Below are 18,222 nucleotides of genomic sequence, written 5' to 3'. Positions count from 1 at the left end.
CAAGGGGATAGGTGAGACTGTGGGTGTTGGGGCCCCCCACACCTGGGACGGTACCTACGCACCCTCCAGCCTCTGCCAGGGCTGCTCTGTGCCAGGGACTCAGGGTCCCACAGTGTCCTTTCGATGACGGTCCTGCAAGGCTGGAAGAGTTCCCTCATAGCTGGATGCTTGTCTCTGAGAAGTGGGTTAATTAGGCCGGGAGACGAAGCTTCCTCAGCTGTTTGTTACCAGGAACGAGCTCCTAATTGCACATCCACCAGATCTTTCTGGCAAGGCCGCATGGAGTGCGCTGGCAGCCTGGGGGTCCCCTGGCCCCTGGCCTGGCTCTGCTCGGGCCGTGCACTCCAGCAGGGCCCAAGGCGGGTGACTCCTCCTCCTTGGGAGCTGGGATCATGCTGGGAGCTTAGATTACATTTAAATTGCCATTTGCATTTTCCAATCAATACGCGACTTCACAATTAAGTTTGGTGTTAAAATTCTTAGCAAAAAGTGAGTGGAAGGGAGATTTGTGGAGTAAACGAGTCCTCTGGGGGCCATCGCTGCTCCCTGCTTCATTACGCTGCATATTGCTGCTGCTGCTTTTACTGTGCACCAGCACAGCCCAGCGCAGCACAGAGCCAGGCATGGCCCACGGAATGCCGGGAAGGGGATAAAGAGTGGGGAGAGGAAGAGGGTCGGGCTCTTCTGCCATTTGTCTCTGTCACCTCCTTCCCTTTGTGTGTGACATGGGAAGAAACTTGTGGAAGAGTTATTTCCTGTAAGTCTTCCCACACGGTGCAGAGGGAGGTTGAGGAGCACCCGTGTGCGCCGGCACAGGGGTCTCGGAGCTGCAAGGAGCCTGGCTGGGAGGCTCATGGGGAGCGGGCACAGGAGCATGGGTGGACCACAGCCTCAGCCATGGGTTGTTCCCGCTTTTGGACTCCTTTTCCTTCTGGCCTGCAAAAAGGGGCTGTAGTTCTGGGTCCTCCTTTCCAGCTTGGAGTTTGGTTGTGCTTCAGTTTGCCAAGTTGCAGGTTTGAGGCTGACCTAACTGCAACCAAACTGATCTCTGCAGGCAGCATGTGTTTGGGGCAGGCTGGGAGTGCTGGAGTAGGTGTTTCATAGCATCAAGGTGCATCAGGTTGAAGACACATCGAGGAGAGGAGCTGTTCTGCAGGATGTGTGGGCAGGTCAGGCTGTGGAACTGAGCCGGGTTTAAAGCCAGAAGAGGGATCATCATGCCCAGGAGGGATCATTACATGCCCAGGAAGAATCTTCATGCCCAGAAGAAATCATTGTGTCCAGAAGGAGTTGTCACACTCAGAAGCCAGAGAATTCCACACAGTTACTTTGAGTTAGATCTGTAACCTCAGTGTGGTCTAGAGCAGATTTGTTTTGAGAGATACCGAGCAGATGTTCTAAATTACAGAGAATTCACCAGTTACCTGGGTGAGCTGGTGGATGTTAAACTGGCTTTGTATGGGAGGAGGAACGATCATTTTCATACAGGGTGTGGGAAATATGTGGCCCAGCTGTGGTGTTAGAGAGGACAATTTTGGGTAGGTCCAGAGTCAGGGTGCTGAGGAAACTGCTAGCTGCATGTGGGAGGACAGCACACAGGACCAGGCAGATGTCCTGCCCCTGGCACAGCATGGCTGCCACCTCATCTGGGAGGTGCAGGGACATCAGGATCCCATCTCCAGCGGGGAGGACCACTGTCCATCACTGCAGGTTTTGTGAAGAGGTTGGAGTGACATGGTAGGGCTGAGCCTGTCCAGGGAGGGAGGGGTGAGGTGACCTCCCAGCACTCCTCCAGCTCTACTTTGCTGTGACAGTATCACAGATGGGAGTTTACTCTGTCTGCCCTGTCTCACCCCACAAGCGCTGCCAGACTGAGGCACCTTTCCCACAGAGCACTGGGAGCTTGGGAACTGCTCAGTGATGGCACATCAGCCCAAGAGCTCACACATGCGCTGCTCCCACCCACTCCCTGTGCAGGACCAACCCTGACAGCCCACTGCAGGGCCCTGCCACCTGGCCCCTAAGCAGGACTGTGCCTGCTGTCCTCAGCAGCTCAGTTTGCCCAGTGAGGAGGCAGTTGGGGTTAAGGACCAGTCACTGCACTTATTTACACCACGCAGTTGCCACATTACTTTTAGGTTTTCTGGTTTTATGTTTTCTTGGAGTTTTATTTGAGCAAGACATTGATGAACTAGTCTGAGTCAGATGCAGGTTGGCTGGACCTCTGTAAGTCCTTCTGTTGGACACAGGTTTGCCATTTATAACCACACTCGTTCTCAGACATGGATATGTTTTGTGAGCTTGCACTTGACTAGTTCTCATTCCATCCATTACTGGCTCTATGTGTTGGGGAAGATGAAACAGGAAAGCCTTGGAAATATGATTGCCTGACAAAAGATTTTGGGAATATGAAAACTACAGGCAACATCGAAATGAAAGCCACTTTTGAAATACCAGGTCTTAGTTACTGAACAACTAGAAAACAATGGTATGGCCACTGAAGTAATCCCCTCTTGATGGAACAATACCCTCTGCTTGCAAACAGGTCCAAGGGTCAGAGCAGACCCTACTAGCTCAGCAGAAGGGGTCCAAAGAGTAGTTTTTAGAAGTTAAGATGTAACACTCTATGGTAATATAAGAACTCTTATAGGCTGTATGTAAATGCTATAGGATTTGTATCTTGTATTAGATTGGTTAGTGACAATTAGAATATTCAGTGCAGAAGATGATTTATTGTATTGTAACCAGGACTTCAGACATTCTCATTCTCATTCTCATTCTCATTCTCATTCTCATTCTCACTTCTATTCTTTCTCTCTTCTATTCATTCCTCTCTTCCACTTCTACTCTTGCTCCTACTCTCTCTCTCTCTCTCTCTCACCCGTTCACTCTCTTGCTCTCTTGGGCCTGCTCAGAGCTGAGTCTACCAGCTCTGAGCAGTGCCCCAATACCCACGCCCTTTACAATAAACCGGCTGTGTCCCAAGACCTGCCTATAGAGATCTCTCGTCTCCATCCGTCACCGTCTACGTCCGGCCGTCCCGACCAGAACCTCAGAACCCCCAGTAACCTACATCTATGGATTTTGTACAGCTGGTGTTTAAGGGCATTGCTGCTCAGTTAAAGACCTGACAGAAAGCTAAAAGCTTTTGTCAGCACAGTCACTCCTGCCATCAGATACTGTGTTTTACCCAAGGTAGAACCAGGCCTCTCTAATGTCCTGTTTGCACTGGCTGACACTGGCTGCTCTCCTCTCCTCTTGTTCTTCGCTGATCACTCTTTGCCATAGCTTTTCCATAGATTTGCTTGGTGTGAGCATCCAGCCATGATTCCAAGGGTCGTTGCTTGTCCCCTGGCAGAACTTGGCAGAGCAGGAGCTGTCGGTCAGCTGCCACATTCCGTGCCATGTTCCCATCAGCAACTTCTGACTACTACTGAGTGAGTTCTTCAGCTCATTTCCTTTGAGCTCTTGAGGGCAAGGTATCAGATCCTGGCAAGGGATTCGATCCTGACAAGGGAGGGATCTGATCCTGCCCACACACAGCTTTGCCCTAGCCACTCTGTTTTGCTGCCTCGTCCCTGCACGTGCAGGAGGCAAATCCTTTTCCCGCTGTGTGCTGCCTGAGCACCGAGCTGGAGTGGTCACGGGGCACTTCTGCCTGTTCTGCACCATTTATTGCTGATTTCACGGTCACGTCTGGCAGCGTTGTCCCCCTGCATGTGCCAAGCCCCACCACTTTGTGCTGGGCCTTTGCACCATGCAGGCACAGCAGCTCAGTCTCCCGGCACTGGGATGGGGCCCCCAAATATGCCGAGGCTGGCAGGGCTGAGACTTTCTGCCCAGGTTTTTGAGGAGGGGCTGGCCTGGGGCCCAGATTTTTGCCACATTAGGAACGGGCAGTCTGGGTGTCTGTCCAGACAGCACTTTCGGAGGGCCCAGGCCCGACAGTTGGTAGATCCAGCTTTTTCCCAGACTCATTCCTACTTTTGTCCCCCCATGCTGTCCTTCCCTCCCTGCCGACAGAATGCTTGATGTCCTCTCCCTGCTCCAGAGCCCTTGCACCTGGTGTCTTGCCCCAGCTTCCTTCTCCCTCTCCACTTCTGTCCTTACCTGGTACATGATGAGTTGCTGCTGGAGGCAGATTTCCTGAGGAGGCAGAAATGGATGGGGAGAGGATGAGGAAGGTCCGTGCTCTGAGCCTTGGTTCAGATCAATGGAGTTAGTTCTGGGTTACTCTGGGAAGAGGGAGTGCAGCACATGCGAGTGCAATCATTTCCTGGCCCTGGGAGCGTGTTGTGCCAGAGACAACAGGGTAGGTCTCATGTAAAATCCTGATGAGAAAAGGGGATCACCCTAACTCAACTGCCCAGGACCTGCACTCCTTCCTGCGATGTGTCCCTACTGTGTTTGACAGCTCTCAGAATCACAAGTAGGCGAGACAATGTGTATCCCTTGGGAGACCTGTATTTGGAGTGTGGTTTCTCAATCGGCCCCTGCTTGTCCTCAGTTTTCCCTGCCTTGACTATGCCTCTGTGCTTTGGGTGGTGGGAGAAGGTCTGGGAGCAATCTGTGTCCGTGGTAGTGAGGTTGGCCCCTGCCCTGTGTGGGCACTGCCCTTCAGCATTTCTCAGAGGGAGTGGTTTGGGACACCAGGGGATGTGATGGGTCCCTCAGAGGACCTGGACATTGGCATTGACTTGTGGAGATCCTTATCCCTGAAAGGGAGGGGGCTGTCTGTGGGGACTGAGGGATTGGTGAGGAAAGGGTGCAGCCCAGGGAAATGCTGTGGGAAAGCAGACCTAGAAGATGTTTTCTTGAGTCTGCTCATTGTTTCTTCTCAAAGACCAGTCTCCAAGGGGCAGTGCTGGAGCAGAGCGTGAGGTGCCTGGACCAAACACCATCTGAGACTCTTGACTCCTCTCTTTTAGGGCATTCTCCTCAAACGCAGCGGCAAGTCCCTCAATAAGGAGTGGAAGAAGAAGTACGTGACGCTGTGTGACAATGGGGTCCTCACCTACCACCCCAGCCTGCACGTGAGTACTGGGCTGAGTGGAGGAGCAGGGTGGGACAGAGCAGTGTCCTTCATGCTGTGGCTGCTGCTGCAGGTGCTCTTGCAGCAGCCATCATGGCAGAGAGGGGCTGGGGAGGAGTTTGGTAGCAGATGGAAGTTCTGGGCTCTGCCCTGTGCAGGAGTTCAGTGTTGGCCACCTCCAAGGCAGCATTTTCAGCAAACCTGGTTTTTACCAGGGTCTGGAGGAGACTCTCTCTCCTGCAGGCTGTTTGTTCAGTGCTAGGCTGGTGGAAACACGCTCTATGCAGGATTACACTGGGGAGCTACAGTTCTCTCCTGTTTACCTGCTCAGTCCATTAAAGTGGGGCCTACGCTGCAGCTGGATGAGGAGCAGGCAGAGAGCTCTTTGCAGCTATATCTGATGGTGCCATTTGGGTGTGGAATAATTTTCCTGGCTGCTAGGTGTTGGGTAATGGAGATGAGGTGCCTGTGCGGAGCCTGCCAAGCTGAGCTGCCGTCGGTGCAGCTCTGATACTTCTCGCTGCTTGGCTCAGGCATGCAGCTGCCGCCCCATCCATCTCTGTCGCCTCCCCACTGTGGGGCTAATGGCTTCTTCCCTATTCCCTCTTGAGCACAGTTTGCTGCTGCGGCAGCAGCCACGGACAGACACACCTGTGACACAGGCCCAGCACCTCTGCCTAGGATGTACTGCCACAGGACAGACAGACAGGCAGTGGCTGGGGGGCACAGGGTGGTTGAGGGGGCTGCAAGGAGAAGAACAAGTTGCTGCAGCTCTTGTGAGTATTCCCAGGCCCTCAGTCTGTCCCCAATCTCCTCAGATGTGTGGTATTGGAGTGCCCTGAGCCTCAGAGTCTTTCTCCTCATTGCTAACTCTGCACCCTCACTCCAGGGTTTGCCATGCTGAGTTATCCAGCTCTGGAGCCCCTGGACCCTCCTGTCCTTGAACTGGAGACCCAGCCATTGCATTTCCTTTCTCTAATTTGTTGGAGCTTTTTCTTGTAGTCCTCAATCCCGATACTATGCTGTGGTCTGCAGTTCTCTGACTTTGTAACCCCCGTTTTTTTGGAGCCCCAAACCAGGAGGAGTGGCTGCTGCTGCCATCTCTGCATGTGTGCTCACCTGTGCATATGGCTTTATCATATTTCCACCATGGACTGTTGTTACCATCAGCTGTAGAGGCAAAGCAATTTCTGGGCTGTTGTTTAGCCACTCTCAGACGCTGCTGCTGCCACACACCAGGTTTCTCTCCTTTTTTCACCATTCCTTCCTCAGAGGGTGATTGAGATTGATGCCACTCCCTTTCCTTCCTGCACATCAGTGTTTCATTTCATTACTGCGTTGCCCTGAGAAAAATCTGGTTTGCTTCCAGCTGGTGCCACTGGTGATCCACAGCCCGTTGCTGAGGGTGGTATGCGCTGGGCCTCTCCTGCCCAGTTTCCACGGGGAGCTCTGAACCTTGCACCTGAGATAGCAGCTGTATCGCCTGATGTGTTTACCTACAGCGAGGGTGGATTACACGTGGGCACAGAGCGTGGGGCTGCCCAGCCTGTCTGCTGCAAGGCTGAGGTTCTGCGTGCTCCCCGTGGTATTGCCTGCCTAAGAACTGGGGAACGGACCCTGGCACCCGCCAGCGTGCCCCATTGTGTACTGCAGTTTTGGCAGCATGCTGGTGGGATCAGAAAAGCCTCTCTGCCTCCCTTCCCCCCCGGTGCCTGGTGTATGACCTGCTTGGAAGGGATAGATGCAGGGACAAGCAGGAGGAGGAGGTAGTCCAGAGGAGGATGTCCTGTTGTATCTGCTCCTCCCCACCTTCCAGAGTGAATCAGGAGGTGCTGTGGTGGATTTGGGCCCTGTGGGCAAGGCAAAGCTCCCATGTCCTTTCACAGGATGACACAAGCAGAGCACGTTAGGGTTGGAACAAACCTGTGCTCCCGAGGATGGGCGCATACTCTGCTACCACTTCAGCATGGCAGCAGAGCCCAGGCTGGCTGGTGAGGGGAGCTGTGGGCTGGAACAAACCACAGAGTGTCAGCCAAGGGGACGTGCAGCATCCAGTTCTTGCTATGGGAAGACCCAGCTTCTTCCCTGTGTGTGCTGCCATGTATCTGGGGGATGGCAGAATTCTGGGTGCAGCAAAGGGGTCCCTGGGGGCAGGCTGAGCCTTGCAGAGAGAGAGTCTTCCCTGTCCATCAGGATGTTCAATGCCCCAGGGCATTTTTGTGCTCTTTCTCTGTCCCAGTGGCTGTTCCTTGGCATGAGTCAGGGCAGTTCCTGGCTTGTCTTCTCTTCCACCTCTGTTGCATTCTCTCCCTGTCCCTCCTGGGATGGGTGTCAGGACCCCAGAGGTCAACAGCCCTAATTTCTTTCTCCTCCAGTGCGCATCTGGCCAGGATGTGTCTATGCCCCATTGGATGGAGGTCAGGGCCTGGCTCTGGCAGTGCTGATTTTACCAAGCAAAGCTTCCTGGTGGAGCTCTTCATCTGTTTTTGGGAGTTCATCACTCAAGCCTATTTCTGGGTCTGGATCGTGGCACCTCCAGCCCAACTTGAAAGTTTCCTCAGCAGGAGTCACGCGTAAACTCCAGGTTTGCAGTCACAGGCTGGTGAAGCGTGTGCTGGTGAGCTGGCCCTGGCCCTGGAATTGCTTTCCTGATGGAAACAAATCTGTCTTGACCACCAGCCCAGACTCATGCTTGGGAACGTGGGGCAGTCGGTGGGTTCCTGCCCTGAGGTGCCACCTCTGCCTCTGCACCAGAGCCGTTGGTGGTTTCAGGGACAAGCGGGATGCCTGGAACTGGAGGCAGGAGTGCTGGGGGCCTGATCCCTGGATTCAGCAGGGCTTTCCTTGTTGCATCTATATTTTTACCTTTCTGTGAGTGTGTTCAGTGACAGGAAAAGAGCAAGTTGTGTGAAGAGCCTGGTGCAGTTTCCCATCACTTCCCCAAAGCCTTGGAGAGAATTCTGCTGCGGGAAGGTGCGTGGCTGAGCCCAGGCTCGCCGGCCTCACTGCACAGAACCAGGGAAGCAGCTCCCATTTTGCAGCCAGTGGAGCCATTCACACAATCACCTTCTGTTAATTCTATCTGCAACATCAATTAAATTGTTTGTAGAAACTAATTGAATGTGGCTTAATCACACATCTTAATAGCTTTCCACGCTTTGAACTCGTTGTTAATTCCAGTAATAAAATGAAATGAGAGAACTGGCTGGGTAATTAGCGAGGAGGCTTGGGAAGAAATTGCTGTTTTATGGTGGGTAATAAAAGCCGAGCGCCAGTGACCGCTCGCTCCGGCAGGCAGCCGGCGACCGCGGCAGTTGTGCTGAGTGAGGGAAAATCCTCCAGCCCCTCTGAGGGTCCCTGCCCAGGGCTGTCACCAGGTCTGCACCCAGCTGGGAGCAAGTTGGTGTGGTGTTTGCTTAGGTTGGTGGTCTCAGAGTCACCCAGGGCACTGGATGGTGAGTGCCAAGGGCTGAGGCCAGGCTGCCTGGCCCCTGGGAGCATAGGAGGGTGTGCTGTGAGGACAGGATGCCTGCATGGGGGTCAGTGGAGAGAAAGGAGTTCAGACCAGGGCATGAAGGTGCCGTTGGGAGACTATGACCCTTGCAAATAGTCACCTGAGAGCACAGAGCATGGCCTGTGCAGGCCCTCTCACCTGGTTTTGGGTCCAGGATGAGAGGATTGTTGCTCCTGAACTGAGCTTGTTCATGTCTTTATCTTCTTGGATATGGAAGCAGACAGGGACCATCTCTGAGTTAATCTTTTTGGTGACCTCCTTATGAACTGGAGTAAACCCAAGCTCCCTGCAGCAGCCACAAGCTTGCCCTGGACAGCTCTGGCTCCTCTCCTGATGGCAGCACAGGGATGGTGTCCCCACCTCCCTGTTCTCCCAGAGCCTTGAGCTCCAGTGTTGGTCCCTGCTCCCTCAGGATCTGACCAGCAGTTCCCCTCTCTAACGCTGATTGGGTCTTCCCCTTCTGAGGGCACAAGCCTGAGGAGGAGTTGGCCTCAACAGAGAGGGCTGGGGAAGAACCATGGTGTCCCATGGAGCAGGGAGGGATGGGAGGCACAGGAAGGGACACAATGCTCGGGAGAGATTGGAAGTCTGCATCCTCATTCTGACTGAAAGCTGAGATGCTCTTGGGAGACAGGGCAGAGTGATAGTTACAGTCTGCACATGGGGTTTTGGTTGTATAATAAATTGTGTACCAGAGGAAATGGTGGAAGCACCAAGTTTTGAATAATAGGAAGTTCTGCAAGTGAATGTGCAAGGGAGTTACCTGAGTTCTGTTGGTTTGGGTTTTTCTTATCCCAGCTGAGACCTGAGAGGGAATTTCTAGGTGTCCCATTGCTTATACTGATATGATATGATATTTATTATATTATTAGCTGTTGCAGCTGAGTGCTGAGATTAAACAAGGGATGATAGGGAGAAGGAACTGCTGGCCACCTGCGTGCCCTTTGGCTCCATCTGATCTCTGATCCCCAGCCATGCTTTCCCAAATGGGCTTGTCCTGGCATCTGACAGGGCTTAGTGCTGATCCTGAGCATGGGGGAGCTGAGTGTGTGTGGCTGGGGCAGGGCTGATCTCCACCCTTGTACCTCTCTGCTCCAGGACTACATGCAGAACGTCCATGGGAAGGAGATTGATCTGCTGAGAACTACGGTGAAGGTCCCGGGCAAGCGGCTCCCCAGGGCCACGACAGCAGCAGCGCCCAGCGCCAGCCCCAAAGCCAACGGGCTGGCCAAGGAGCGGAGCAGCTCCCAGCTGGCAGGAGGCACAGGTAAGAGCTGGTGTGGGTGGCACAGAGGCAGAGGCCGTCCCTCCTGCAGTGCGTCTGCAGCCCTGGGCTTTGCTGAGCTGAGAACAGAACCCCTTCTGACATGTCCTGCTTTTACCACCCTCGGGGAGTCCCCTCGGTGGCCCTTAGCATTTCTGTGCAGGTCCCAGGTAAGCTGCTGGTAGGATTTTGTGCTGACTGGTGTCCAGGACAGAAGAATGTCAAAGGGTTTAACTGGCAGTGTGAATCCCTGAGGAATTTCCTCACCCCGAGGAAAGTGTTGAGGCTGGTGAGCTGCTACTCATGGTGGAAGCTGCTGCTCCATAAATCAAAGGAAATCCCAACTAGGGTGGCTCTTGGTTCCTGACTGTTTCTTTCTGGTTTTGGCACCCTATTTCCTCCTCACTTTCCCCTGGAGAAATGGTGAAGATCTGGTTTGGGATCATCACTCTCTCTGCACACTGAAGAGGGGCAGTTGCCCCAGAGTGTGGTGAGGCGAGGCTGGCAGCCCCCCAGCCTCTCACAGAGTTCCTGCCATGCTCCTCCTTGCTGCAGCTGCCAGAGGAGGTTCTCACCCTGCCTGGGGAAACTGTTGAACTTGGGGCCTTCCTGCCCACATTTCCCAGGGCCTTCACTGTGTCCTTGGGGCTGGTGTCCTTGGCCAGGGTGGGCAGTTTCCACCTGCCTTCTTCCCAGCTAGCGGTTGGCACAGTCTGGTGCACAGGTTATGGAAAACACTCTGTTTGGGATGCTGAGGGAGTGCTGGTGGTGCTGCTGATCACAGAAATCCTTCCAAATCCAGTACTGCCACTGAGAGTGAGCTTGGGCTGGCACATCCCCATCTTGTTCATTCCTGCTCTGTCCCGTGGTCGGGGTGCTGTCAGCACCGCGCTTCAGAGTGTCCCAGGGCTGAGGGGAGGTGGGATGCAGCTGGGGTGAGTGTGCAGTCCTTGGCATCACACACACACACACGGGGAATGAGGCACAGTAACATCTCTGCTCACATGGTGCCAAGGAGGACATAATGAGCCCTCCCAAACCCAAACTGCTGTTCCTGTCAAGTCAGACATCGTCTGTGAATAAACCGTCTGTTCTGACCAGGGCTGCGAGCTCTGCCTGTTCCTTGCCATGGCTCTCCCCTGTACACTGACACTCTTTCACCACCACCACCACCCACACTCAGTGTGCCCCAGCGTGGGGACAGTTCCTGATTCTGGACAGGGACACTTCTCTGCCTGCATGTCAGAGGTGCCTTGTCTGAGTTCTGACTTAGCAGAGATATCAGAGCTGCGGGAAGGATTCAAACCACAGAGGAACTTATGCTGATGTCAAACCAACTGCTCACGTAACCCCATATCCTACTTCAGCAGTCCTCTCAGTGCTGTTGGGCTCGCAGGAGCGGGTTGGGATGTGCCTGGATTACTGATGACTCCTGCTGGAAAACCAGTGCCAAGGAGTGAGTACGGCAGGAGACCTTTCAGTCGGGGCGACAGAGCTGGAGCAGACACAGTGCGTGGGGGCTGGACTTGGAGCAGTTTACACGGGAGAGGAGATGCAGTGTCCCAGCAGGGGGGAAATGAATGTTGGAAAAGTTTATCTGGAGAGCAGTTGGACTTAGCGCTGCCTGAAACCTTTAGAATGAGACCAGTTTTCTTTTCACAAGACGTGCTCTGGTCCAGCTTGTGGGTGTTGCTGTGTGTGTGTGTGTGCAGGGGGTGGGACCTTATGCTACGATGGTCGTTCCCATGTAGGGTCTGTGGATTTGGGATCCCCTGCTGGCTGTCTGCCCTTGGGCCCTTGTGCAGAGCAGTGCTGTGTGTGTGTCCATGCAGGGCTCAGCACTAGGACAACAGCTTTAAGCACATGTTGTGTGTCTTGTCTTGGTTCAGGCTGTGTCTGCAGTGTCAGAAAGGTTTTCCTCCTGGTACACAATCAGTAAAGGCTTTTCTTAGGAATTTTTTCATCTCGCTCTGATGCCTCCAAGCCCAATAGCAGTGGATGCAGTCACAAAATGCACTGATGGGACACAAACCCTCTGAGGTGATGTGCTCTTATTCCTGAGCAATGCCCAGGGCTGGATTTGGGGCTGATGGAGAATATGCCTGGCTTCAAATTAGCAGCGACCTCACAGTTTTGCCGCCTTTGGGGCTGTGGGTGAGACTGTTACTGGATCCACTGGATATCTCTCATCTGACACGTGTTTTGGGGACTGGAGAGGAAGCACTTCAAAGTCTGCACTTCTTTGCCAGTCACAAGTTAATCTTCAGAGGACACAAAGTGTGGAGACATAGGGGATTTGCTGTCTTGCCCCAGGAGTCTCTGGGCAAAACCAGGTGGCCGGTGATTAGAGTTCAGAGCAAGTGTCTGTGGTTCCTCTGTGACCTGAGTTCTGCAAAGGTGAGTGTGCTGGCTGATGTCCACCGCACACACAGTCCTTACCTGGGGTGAGGAAAGACCAGGGACAGAGGGGAGAAGAAAAAAAAAGAAGTCTCACCTTGCCCTGTATGTGGATGAAATACTTGGATGTGGTACTCTGGTGAGGATTCAAAATAACTCCAAAGCAGGTATAGACAGCTTCAAGCTAAATACGGTAGGAATGAGGTAGGGACTTGTGTTTGTGAAACCAGTGGGGGCTCTGAGCTCAGTCATGATTGTGCCAGTATTTAAACCATTCAAGAAGGCAACTTTACTGTAGTTAAACTTGGGTTTATTTTAGGTTGGATGAGTTCCTGTTGTCCAGAGGAGGCCATGGAGATGCTCCAAGGGCTGGAGCCCCTCTCCTGTGGAGATAGGCTGAGAGAGCTGGAGGTGTTAACCTGGAGAAGAGAAGGCTCTGGGGAAGGCCTTGGAGCCCTTCCAGTGCTTGAAGCTGGAGAGGGACTTTGGACAAGGGCCTGGAGTGATGGGACAAGGGGGAATGATGTTATACTGAAGGAGGGGAGGTTTATATCGGATATTAGGAAGTTCTTCCCTGTGAGGGTGGTGAGGCCCTGGCACAGGGTGGCCCGAGAAGCTGTGGCTGCCCCATTGCTGGAAGTGTCCTAGGCCAGTTCAGACAAGACACTGGCTGGAGCAACCTGGTCTGCTGGATGGTGTCCCTGCCCATGAGGAGATGGAGCTGCAGTGGTTGGGCTGGAGAGGGCAGGAAGGGGATGAGCCAGAGCTCACAGGTGCTATGGCCTGAAGGCAGGTGTTCACTAGAGGTGTGGCACTGCTGGGTCAGGTGTCTCCTTCAAATCCCTGCTGTTCCTCTTCCCGCTGGAATGTTACTTCTCTTGCCCTCTTCCTCACAGTCCCCCAGGTGCATCCTTGCTATGGTTCATCAGGCTCACCTACCCTTGTGCTGTGCTGCATCGCATGTTTCTGGCTCGAGGAACGAGGGCAGCTCGTATCAAAGTGCAGATGGGATGAAAAGGGACTTCAGTGGGAGGACAGATGGTGGCACAACAGACACAGCACAAGAGCCTAGCCTCAGCCCAGCTGAGCCCTGGTTTCTTGCTTCACAGAGGTTTGTAGGGACCTGCTCCAAAGTGTTAGCAAAGGGGAGATGGGCAGGGAGGTGCTGGAACTGTGACACCTTTGCAGGTTCATACATGGCACATACCACAGCCATGCGCGGAGCACACGAGCTGGCACTGCATCGCAGCTCAGTGGTGTCAGAGGATGCTGAGGAGAGCTGAACACTAGGAAGCCTGCCTTGGAGTGGGAAGTGAAGAGAAGTGAAGGAAGAGGCTGCAGCAGTGCGGAGATGGTTGTGGTTGCAGGCAGTGATTGGAGGTGTTTCCAGCAGCAGACAGAGATGGGACTGAAGGAAACAAACGTGGGGGAGCCAGAGCACAGAGTGAAGGGAGCAGGCTAAAGGGGAAAGTTCTGCTCCACTCTGGGGGGCTCATGGGGGATTCTCCAGCTTGCTGAGGACCATGAGTCTTCCATGGGGTGTGCTGCCGAGCGGATGGCAGCCACATCCTCAGCGCAGGCGACGCTGAGTGGGCCGGGCCAGTTGGACTTGGCACGGAGGTGTGAGCTCGAGCTCTGGAAGGTTTTAGGTGGGGGCTGCCGCTGGTCAGTTCCTTTCAGCCCGAGGAACAGTCTGCATGGTCTGGCACGTATGTCAGGGCCAGTGCCAGTGTGAGTCCTCCTGCTTCTGCAGCATCACCCCTGCATCTCCTCCAGGGAAAGCATTTTCCAGAGTGTGTGTTGGTGGGAGGCACTGCTTGGCATGCAGGGCTTGGTTGATGCTCCTGTTTGCTCTGAAGTGACGAGGGTCCAGCTGTCCCTGGGCCGAGTTTTGTGTGCTGGCACCAACTCTTGGCTCCGCAGCACAGGCTGGGGAGCCTTCGGTGCACTGAGTGTGGCAGCGCACCTGTCCCGGGGCTTCTGTGCCGGGCGGGGTGGTGGGAGGGAGCCTGTGCTGGCCTCAGCCCCTCCAAACGTCGGGATGGCAGGGGATGGTGCTGGGTCTTCAGGCAGCTCGGGATCTTTGCTGGGTTCATGGTGACGCCTGACAGCTCTGTTGTGGCTTCTGGAGCCGATGGCCGGGAGCATTTGCACAAGGCAGGCGGATGGAGAGCGTGGTGCCGGTGCCGGGCGAGCACCGCGGTGGCAGGGTCCCCCCCCGCCAGGCCCATGCCCCCCGATGCTCTGCCTCTGCAGAGTGAGGGATTGGCTCCCCCAGGCCGGGGTTGCTGAGCCTGCTGTGATCATGTCACGTCGGGCTCCGTCGATGTTAACATCTCATTATCTTTGTTACTGTAATTACATTATCCGCTGCTTTATGCAGAATTATTCTCCGAGGACTAATTGATGGATCCATGTTTAATTCATTAATCATTAGCATCAAATTCGACAATTACAGTGCACACTGATTGTGGAATTTCAAATGTAATGAGGGAAGAATTAACAAAGAAAAGGGAAAACCTGTTTCCCTGGCACACCGCTGCTCGCCGTGGGGGACAATGACATTGAGGGAAGAAGAGCAGTGAGAGCAGGGTGGTGCAGGTCATGGCAGACAGGAGGCTGGTGGATCATCTCCTGCCTGTCTCCTGGTTGTGGCTGCACAACAGATTCTTCAGGTCAGAGCAGAGTCATTAATCTCCTAGGAAAGAAGGGAAATTTGGGGACTCAGGAGGGAAAGGTCAGCTCCCACTTCTGAAACGAAGTTGCTTTTGCTTTCCCCCCTGCCCAGCAGCTCCGATCACCCTGCCCTGGCATGTGTCCAGGAGCATCCCAAGTTACACCTGTGCTCCACACTTTGCAGGTTAGCTGGATGGATTTTGTTGTCCCTGGGATTTGCCTGTAGTCCCATGGCTGCTCTGTTCCATGCACAGTGTGTGGCTCCTGCTCTTAAATCCATGGCTGCCACGTGTCATTTCGGTGTGTTCTGCTCGGAGGCAGGATCCTGTCCACTGTGCTCTTTATCGTGGTCCCTGTGAGCTGGGCAGCAGAATGAAAGCCAGAGCAGGGCCGCCAGTGCCTCCCCCTCAGCCTGCAGGACTCCTTGGCACCGGGGTGGGGGCAGTGCCCATGCGCAGCTGGGTCGGTGCCAGCTGTGGGGATGCGCCCTCCCTCCCTCCAGCTGTGATTTCGGCTCGCTCACTTGGCTTTCTGTTGAGTCTGACTGTAAAAGTCCAATGTTAGTCACTGCTGTTCAGCCAAGGGCCAGGGCAGGGGCTGGAAGATCTTCGAGGTCGCTTCTGACCCAAGCCAGTCTGGGATTCTGTAACTTGGACATGGGATTGCCGAGCTGAAAGGAAGAGGGTGAGGGTCTGTCTATTCCTCTATGTGAGACTTCTGCCCTTCCCAATAATATGTTAAAGGGTTGTTTGTAGTCTGAAGATGAAGCTGAGATGAGAGATTTACTAAAATTTATCTGTAATTAATATTTTGCATCATGAATCATGTATAAAATACTGCAAATTCATATTTATATTATAAATATTATACATTCACCATTACAGTCATACAGTAACCTCTTACGAATGTTTATCTGCATGTCTGAAGGTGGAGGATGAATCCAAATGTGAGGCTTGAGCTGTTGGTTTAAAGTTTTGCATTGCGTGGAAGCTAGAAATTGTCAGGATTCCATGGGAAGAGGAGGAGTGTGGTGCCAGCCAGGTGGGATGACACAAGGCAGGACAGGACCAGCAATCCTTGGTGCCTGGTTCTAGTGATGGACACAAGGCTGGAGGGCCGAGATTCTGCTGGATCAGCTCAAGGTTTTATTTGCTAGGATATGCTAGAGTGAGGATGAATTTCGTATTTCCAGGCATTGTAACCTGATTATCTCAGCTGTTATTTCTTTCTAAAGAAGGAATACTGAGGCAAAGAGAAGGTGAAGCCAAAAGTGTTGGAAGCACCTGCTAACTGTGTTCCCCCAGTTTGGAGCCCAAGAATTGCTTTTTCTCTCTCAATAATTTGGCTGTTTTTTAGGCCTTTTCACCATTCCTGTCATTCAGAGCTCAGTCTGCCCCAGGCACACGGAACAGGAGCACATTGTTAGAGGCTGGTTTGGGCAAGGGTTGGTGTAAGTCACTTGAATGGTAGTTCTGGGGTTTTTGCAGCGGTGTGTGGGTTGGATCCCATGTCCCCAAAGGAAATACTCGGCTCTGAGGCCCTTTCAGTTGCTGACACTCGTGAGCTGTGGCTGCCCTATCCTGGAAGTGTCCAAGGCCTGGTTGGATGGGGCTTGGAGAAGCCTGGGCTAGTGGAAGGAGTCCCTGCCCCATTGCTGGGTGAACCCTATGCCCAGAGGAGATGTAGGATGTCCTCAGGGCTCTGCTCTGTGCTGCTGTTTTGGGGAGCCTCTGCAGCTCCAGCACTGCATTGTGCCTCCACACAGGCCATGAGCCCCTGCAGCCCTGTCCTGTGGAAGTGCCCGGACACATGCATACAAAATTGCCCAGAGTGTCTGGCCATGCTGTGCCCCCAGCCCTGACTCTGCTCTCCTGCCAGGGTGGGCTGTCCCCACCTTGTCCAGACTGGTGACAGAGTGAGGCCATGTTCTGACAGCCACCTCACAGACACAGCTCCTACATGGCTCCTGCTCATGAAACAGGCAGCTCCAGAGCTGTGCAGGCAGGGAAAGGTTCATGGAAGGGATTGGAGCACATAGGGAGCTGCTGGTGCTTCCTCCCTCCACACCCCAGCTCTCCCTGTCCTCCCCGGTGGAAAACAGAGACTGATTTTCTCTAACCCAACAGTATAACCACTAACCCTAATTAGAGATAATTACTGAGAGCCGATACACTTATTCCTTACCAGATCACTAAGGAGCCATGCAGTGCAGGACTGAGCAGGGAAAAGGCCTTGGAGAAAGGGAGGAGTAGAGAAGCAGGGAGGAAGAACCACAAGGCAGCAGTGCCATGATGATCAGAGTCCTGCCCAGGGCTGGCCAAGGTGTCCAGGGCAGCCAGGTGGGCACAGGGCAGCCAGGTGGGCATGGGCCAGATAGCCAGGCCTCGGGGGCTGCAGCTGTAGCTTTCAGCATCCTGGAACATTTTGCTCAGGGTGCCTTGCATGAGGCACCTGGATAAGCTACAAGGTTGTAATTAGTGGCCACCTGTGAAAATCTCAGTGTAAGTAACTTGCTGGTGCTGCCAGGGAGGGCTGGGCTGGAGGGGTGGCTGGTGTTCTCCAAGGTGGACTGAGAGCCTTCTCCAGCAAACCAAGCTTTCTCATCCATACAACCCAGGCTTGTGCTGCAGGAGGGAGAGGGGCCAGGGAGCGAGTTGTTACAGGCCACAAAGTCCTACTCTTTGCTGTCACACAGCCCCAGTTCATCCCTGGCCGCAGGCAGTGGCTCCAGTGGTGAGTCCGTCTGGACCTTCTTCTGCCATCAGCACACAAGGCCTTTGCCTGGGGTCTGCATTCTGCTGCTGGGCAGGGAGGTGTCCCAGAGGAACATGGAAAAGCTCATCACTAGCAGGCAAGGGACAGGGCCATCCTGTTCTCCAAACAGAGCAGGGCTTGTTCCATCCCCTTGGATTTGTGCACCCCAGGAAGTTGTGCTGCTGCACACCAAGCAGCCTCTGTGGACAAAGCAGGCAGGGGTGGATAAAGCCTGGTATGAGTGAATGGCTTTAGAAACCACAGTTATGTAGAAAAATGCAACAATTCCAGCATCCCCCAAATGGCCCTTTCCCAGTTGCACTTGGGATCTGGGAGCAGGAGCTGTTCTCCATCAGTCACTGCAGTGCTGGTCCAGGTCCACACTCCTCAGCAAACCCAGAAAGTTCTGGCTCTGCTTCCTTCCCTCCTGCAGTTCTGTCTCAGACCCAGGTTCCTGCTCCACCTGTGCATGCAAACGGGGATCCATGTCGGTGCTGCCTGTCATGAGTGTCCATCTCCCACTGCCACCACAGGGATCTCAGGGGGGCTGCTGCACAGCATCTGTTCTGGGTTGTGTTTTAGACA

General features: G+C 53.9%; 1 protein-coding gene across 2 annotated transcripts in view; it reads left to right on the top strand.

Moving 5' to 3' along the window:
- The window catches only part of AGAP3 (ArfGAP with GTPase domain, ankyrin repeat and PH domain 3), a 111,359-nt gene that overhangs the window by 65,506 nt on the left and 27,631 nt on the right, over window positions 1-18,222 (top strand). For both annotated transcript variants that reach the window (XM_048293736.1, XM_048293638.1), the window contains exons 10-11: window positions 4,929-5,033; window positions 9,645-9,813. In XM_048293736.1, coding sequence (XP_048149693.1) covers window positions 4,929-5,033; window positions 9,645-9,813 — 274 coding nt within the window. The remainder of the gene's footprint in view (window positions 1-4,928; window positions 5,034-9,644; window positions 9,814-18,222) is intronic.

The sequence above is a fragment of the Corvus hawaiiensis genome, chromosome 1 (assembly GCF_020740725.1).
Source record: "Corvus hawaiiensis isolate bCorHaw1 chromosome 1, bCorHaw1.pri.cur, whole genome shotgun sequence".
Lineage (NCBI taxonomy): Eukaryota > Metazoa > Chordata > Aves > Passeriformes > Corvidae > Corvus > Corvus hawaiiensis.
The sequence above is the reverse complement of the archived record's forward strand: the minus strand, read 5'-3'. Positions and strand labels throughout refer to the sequence as shown.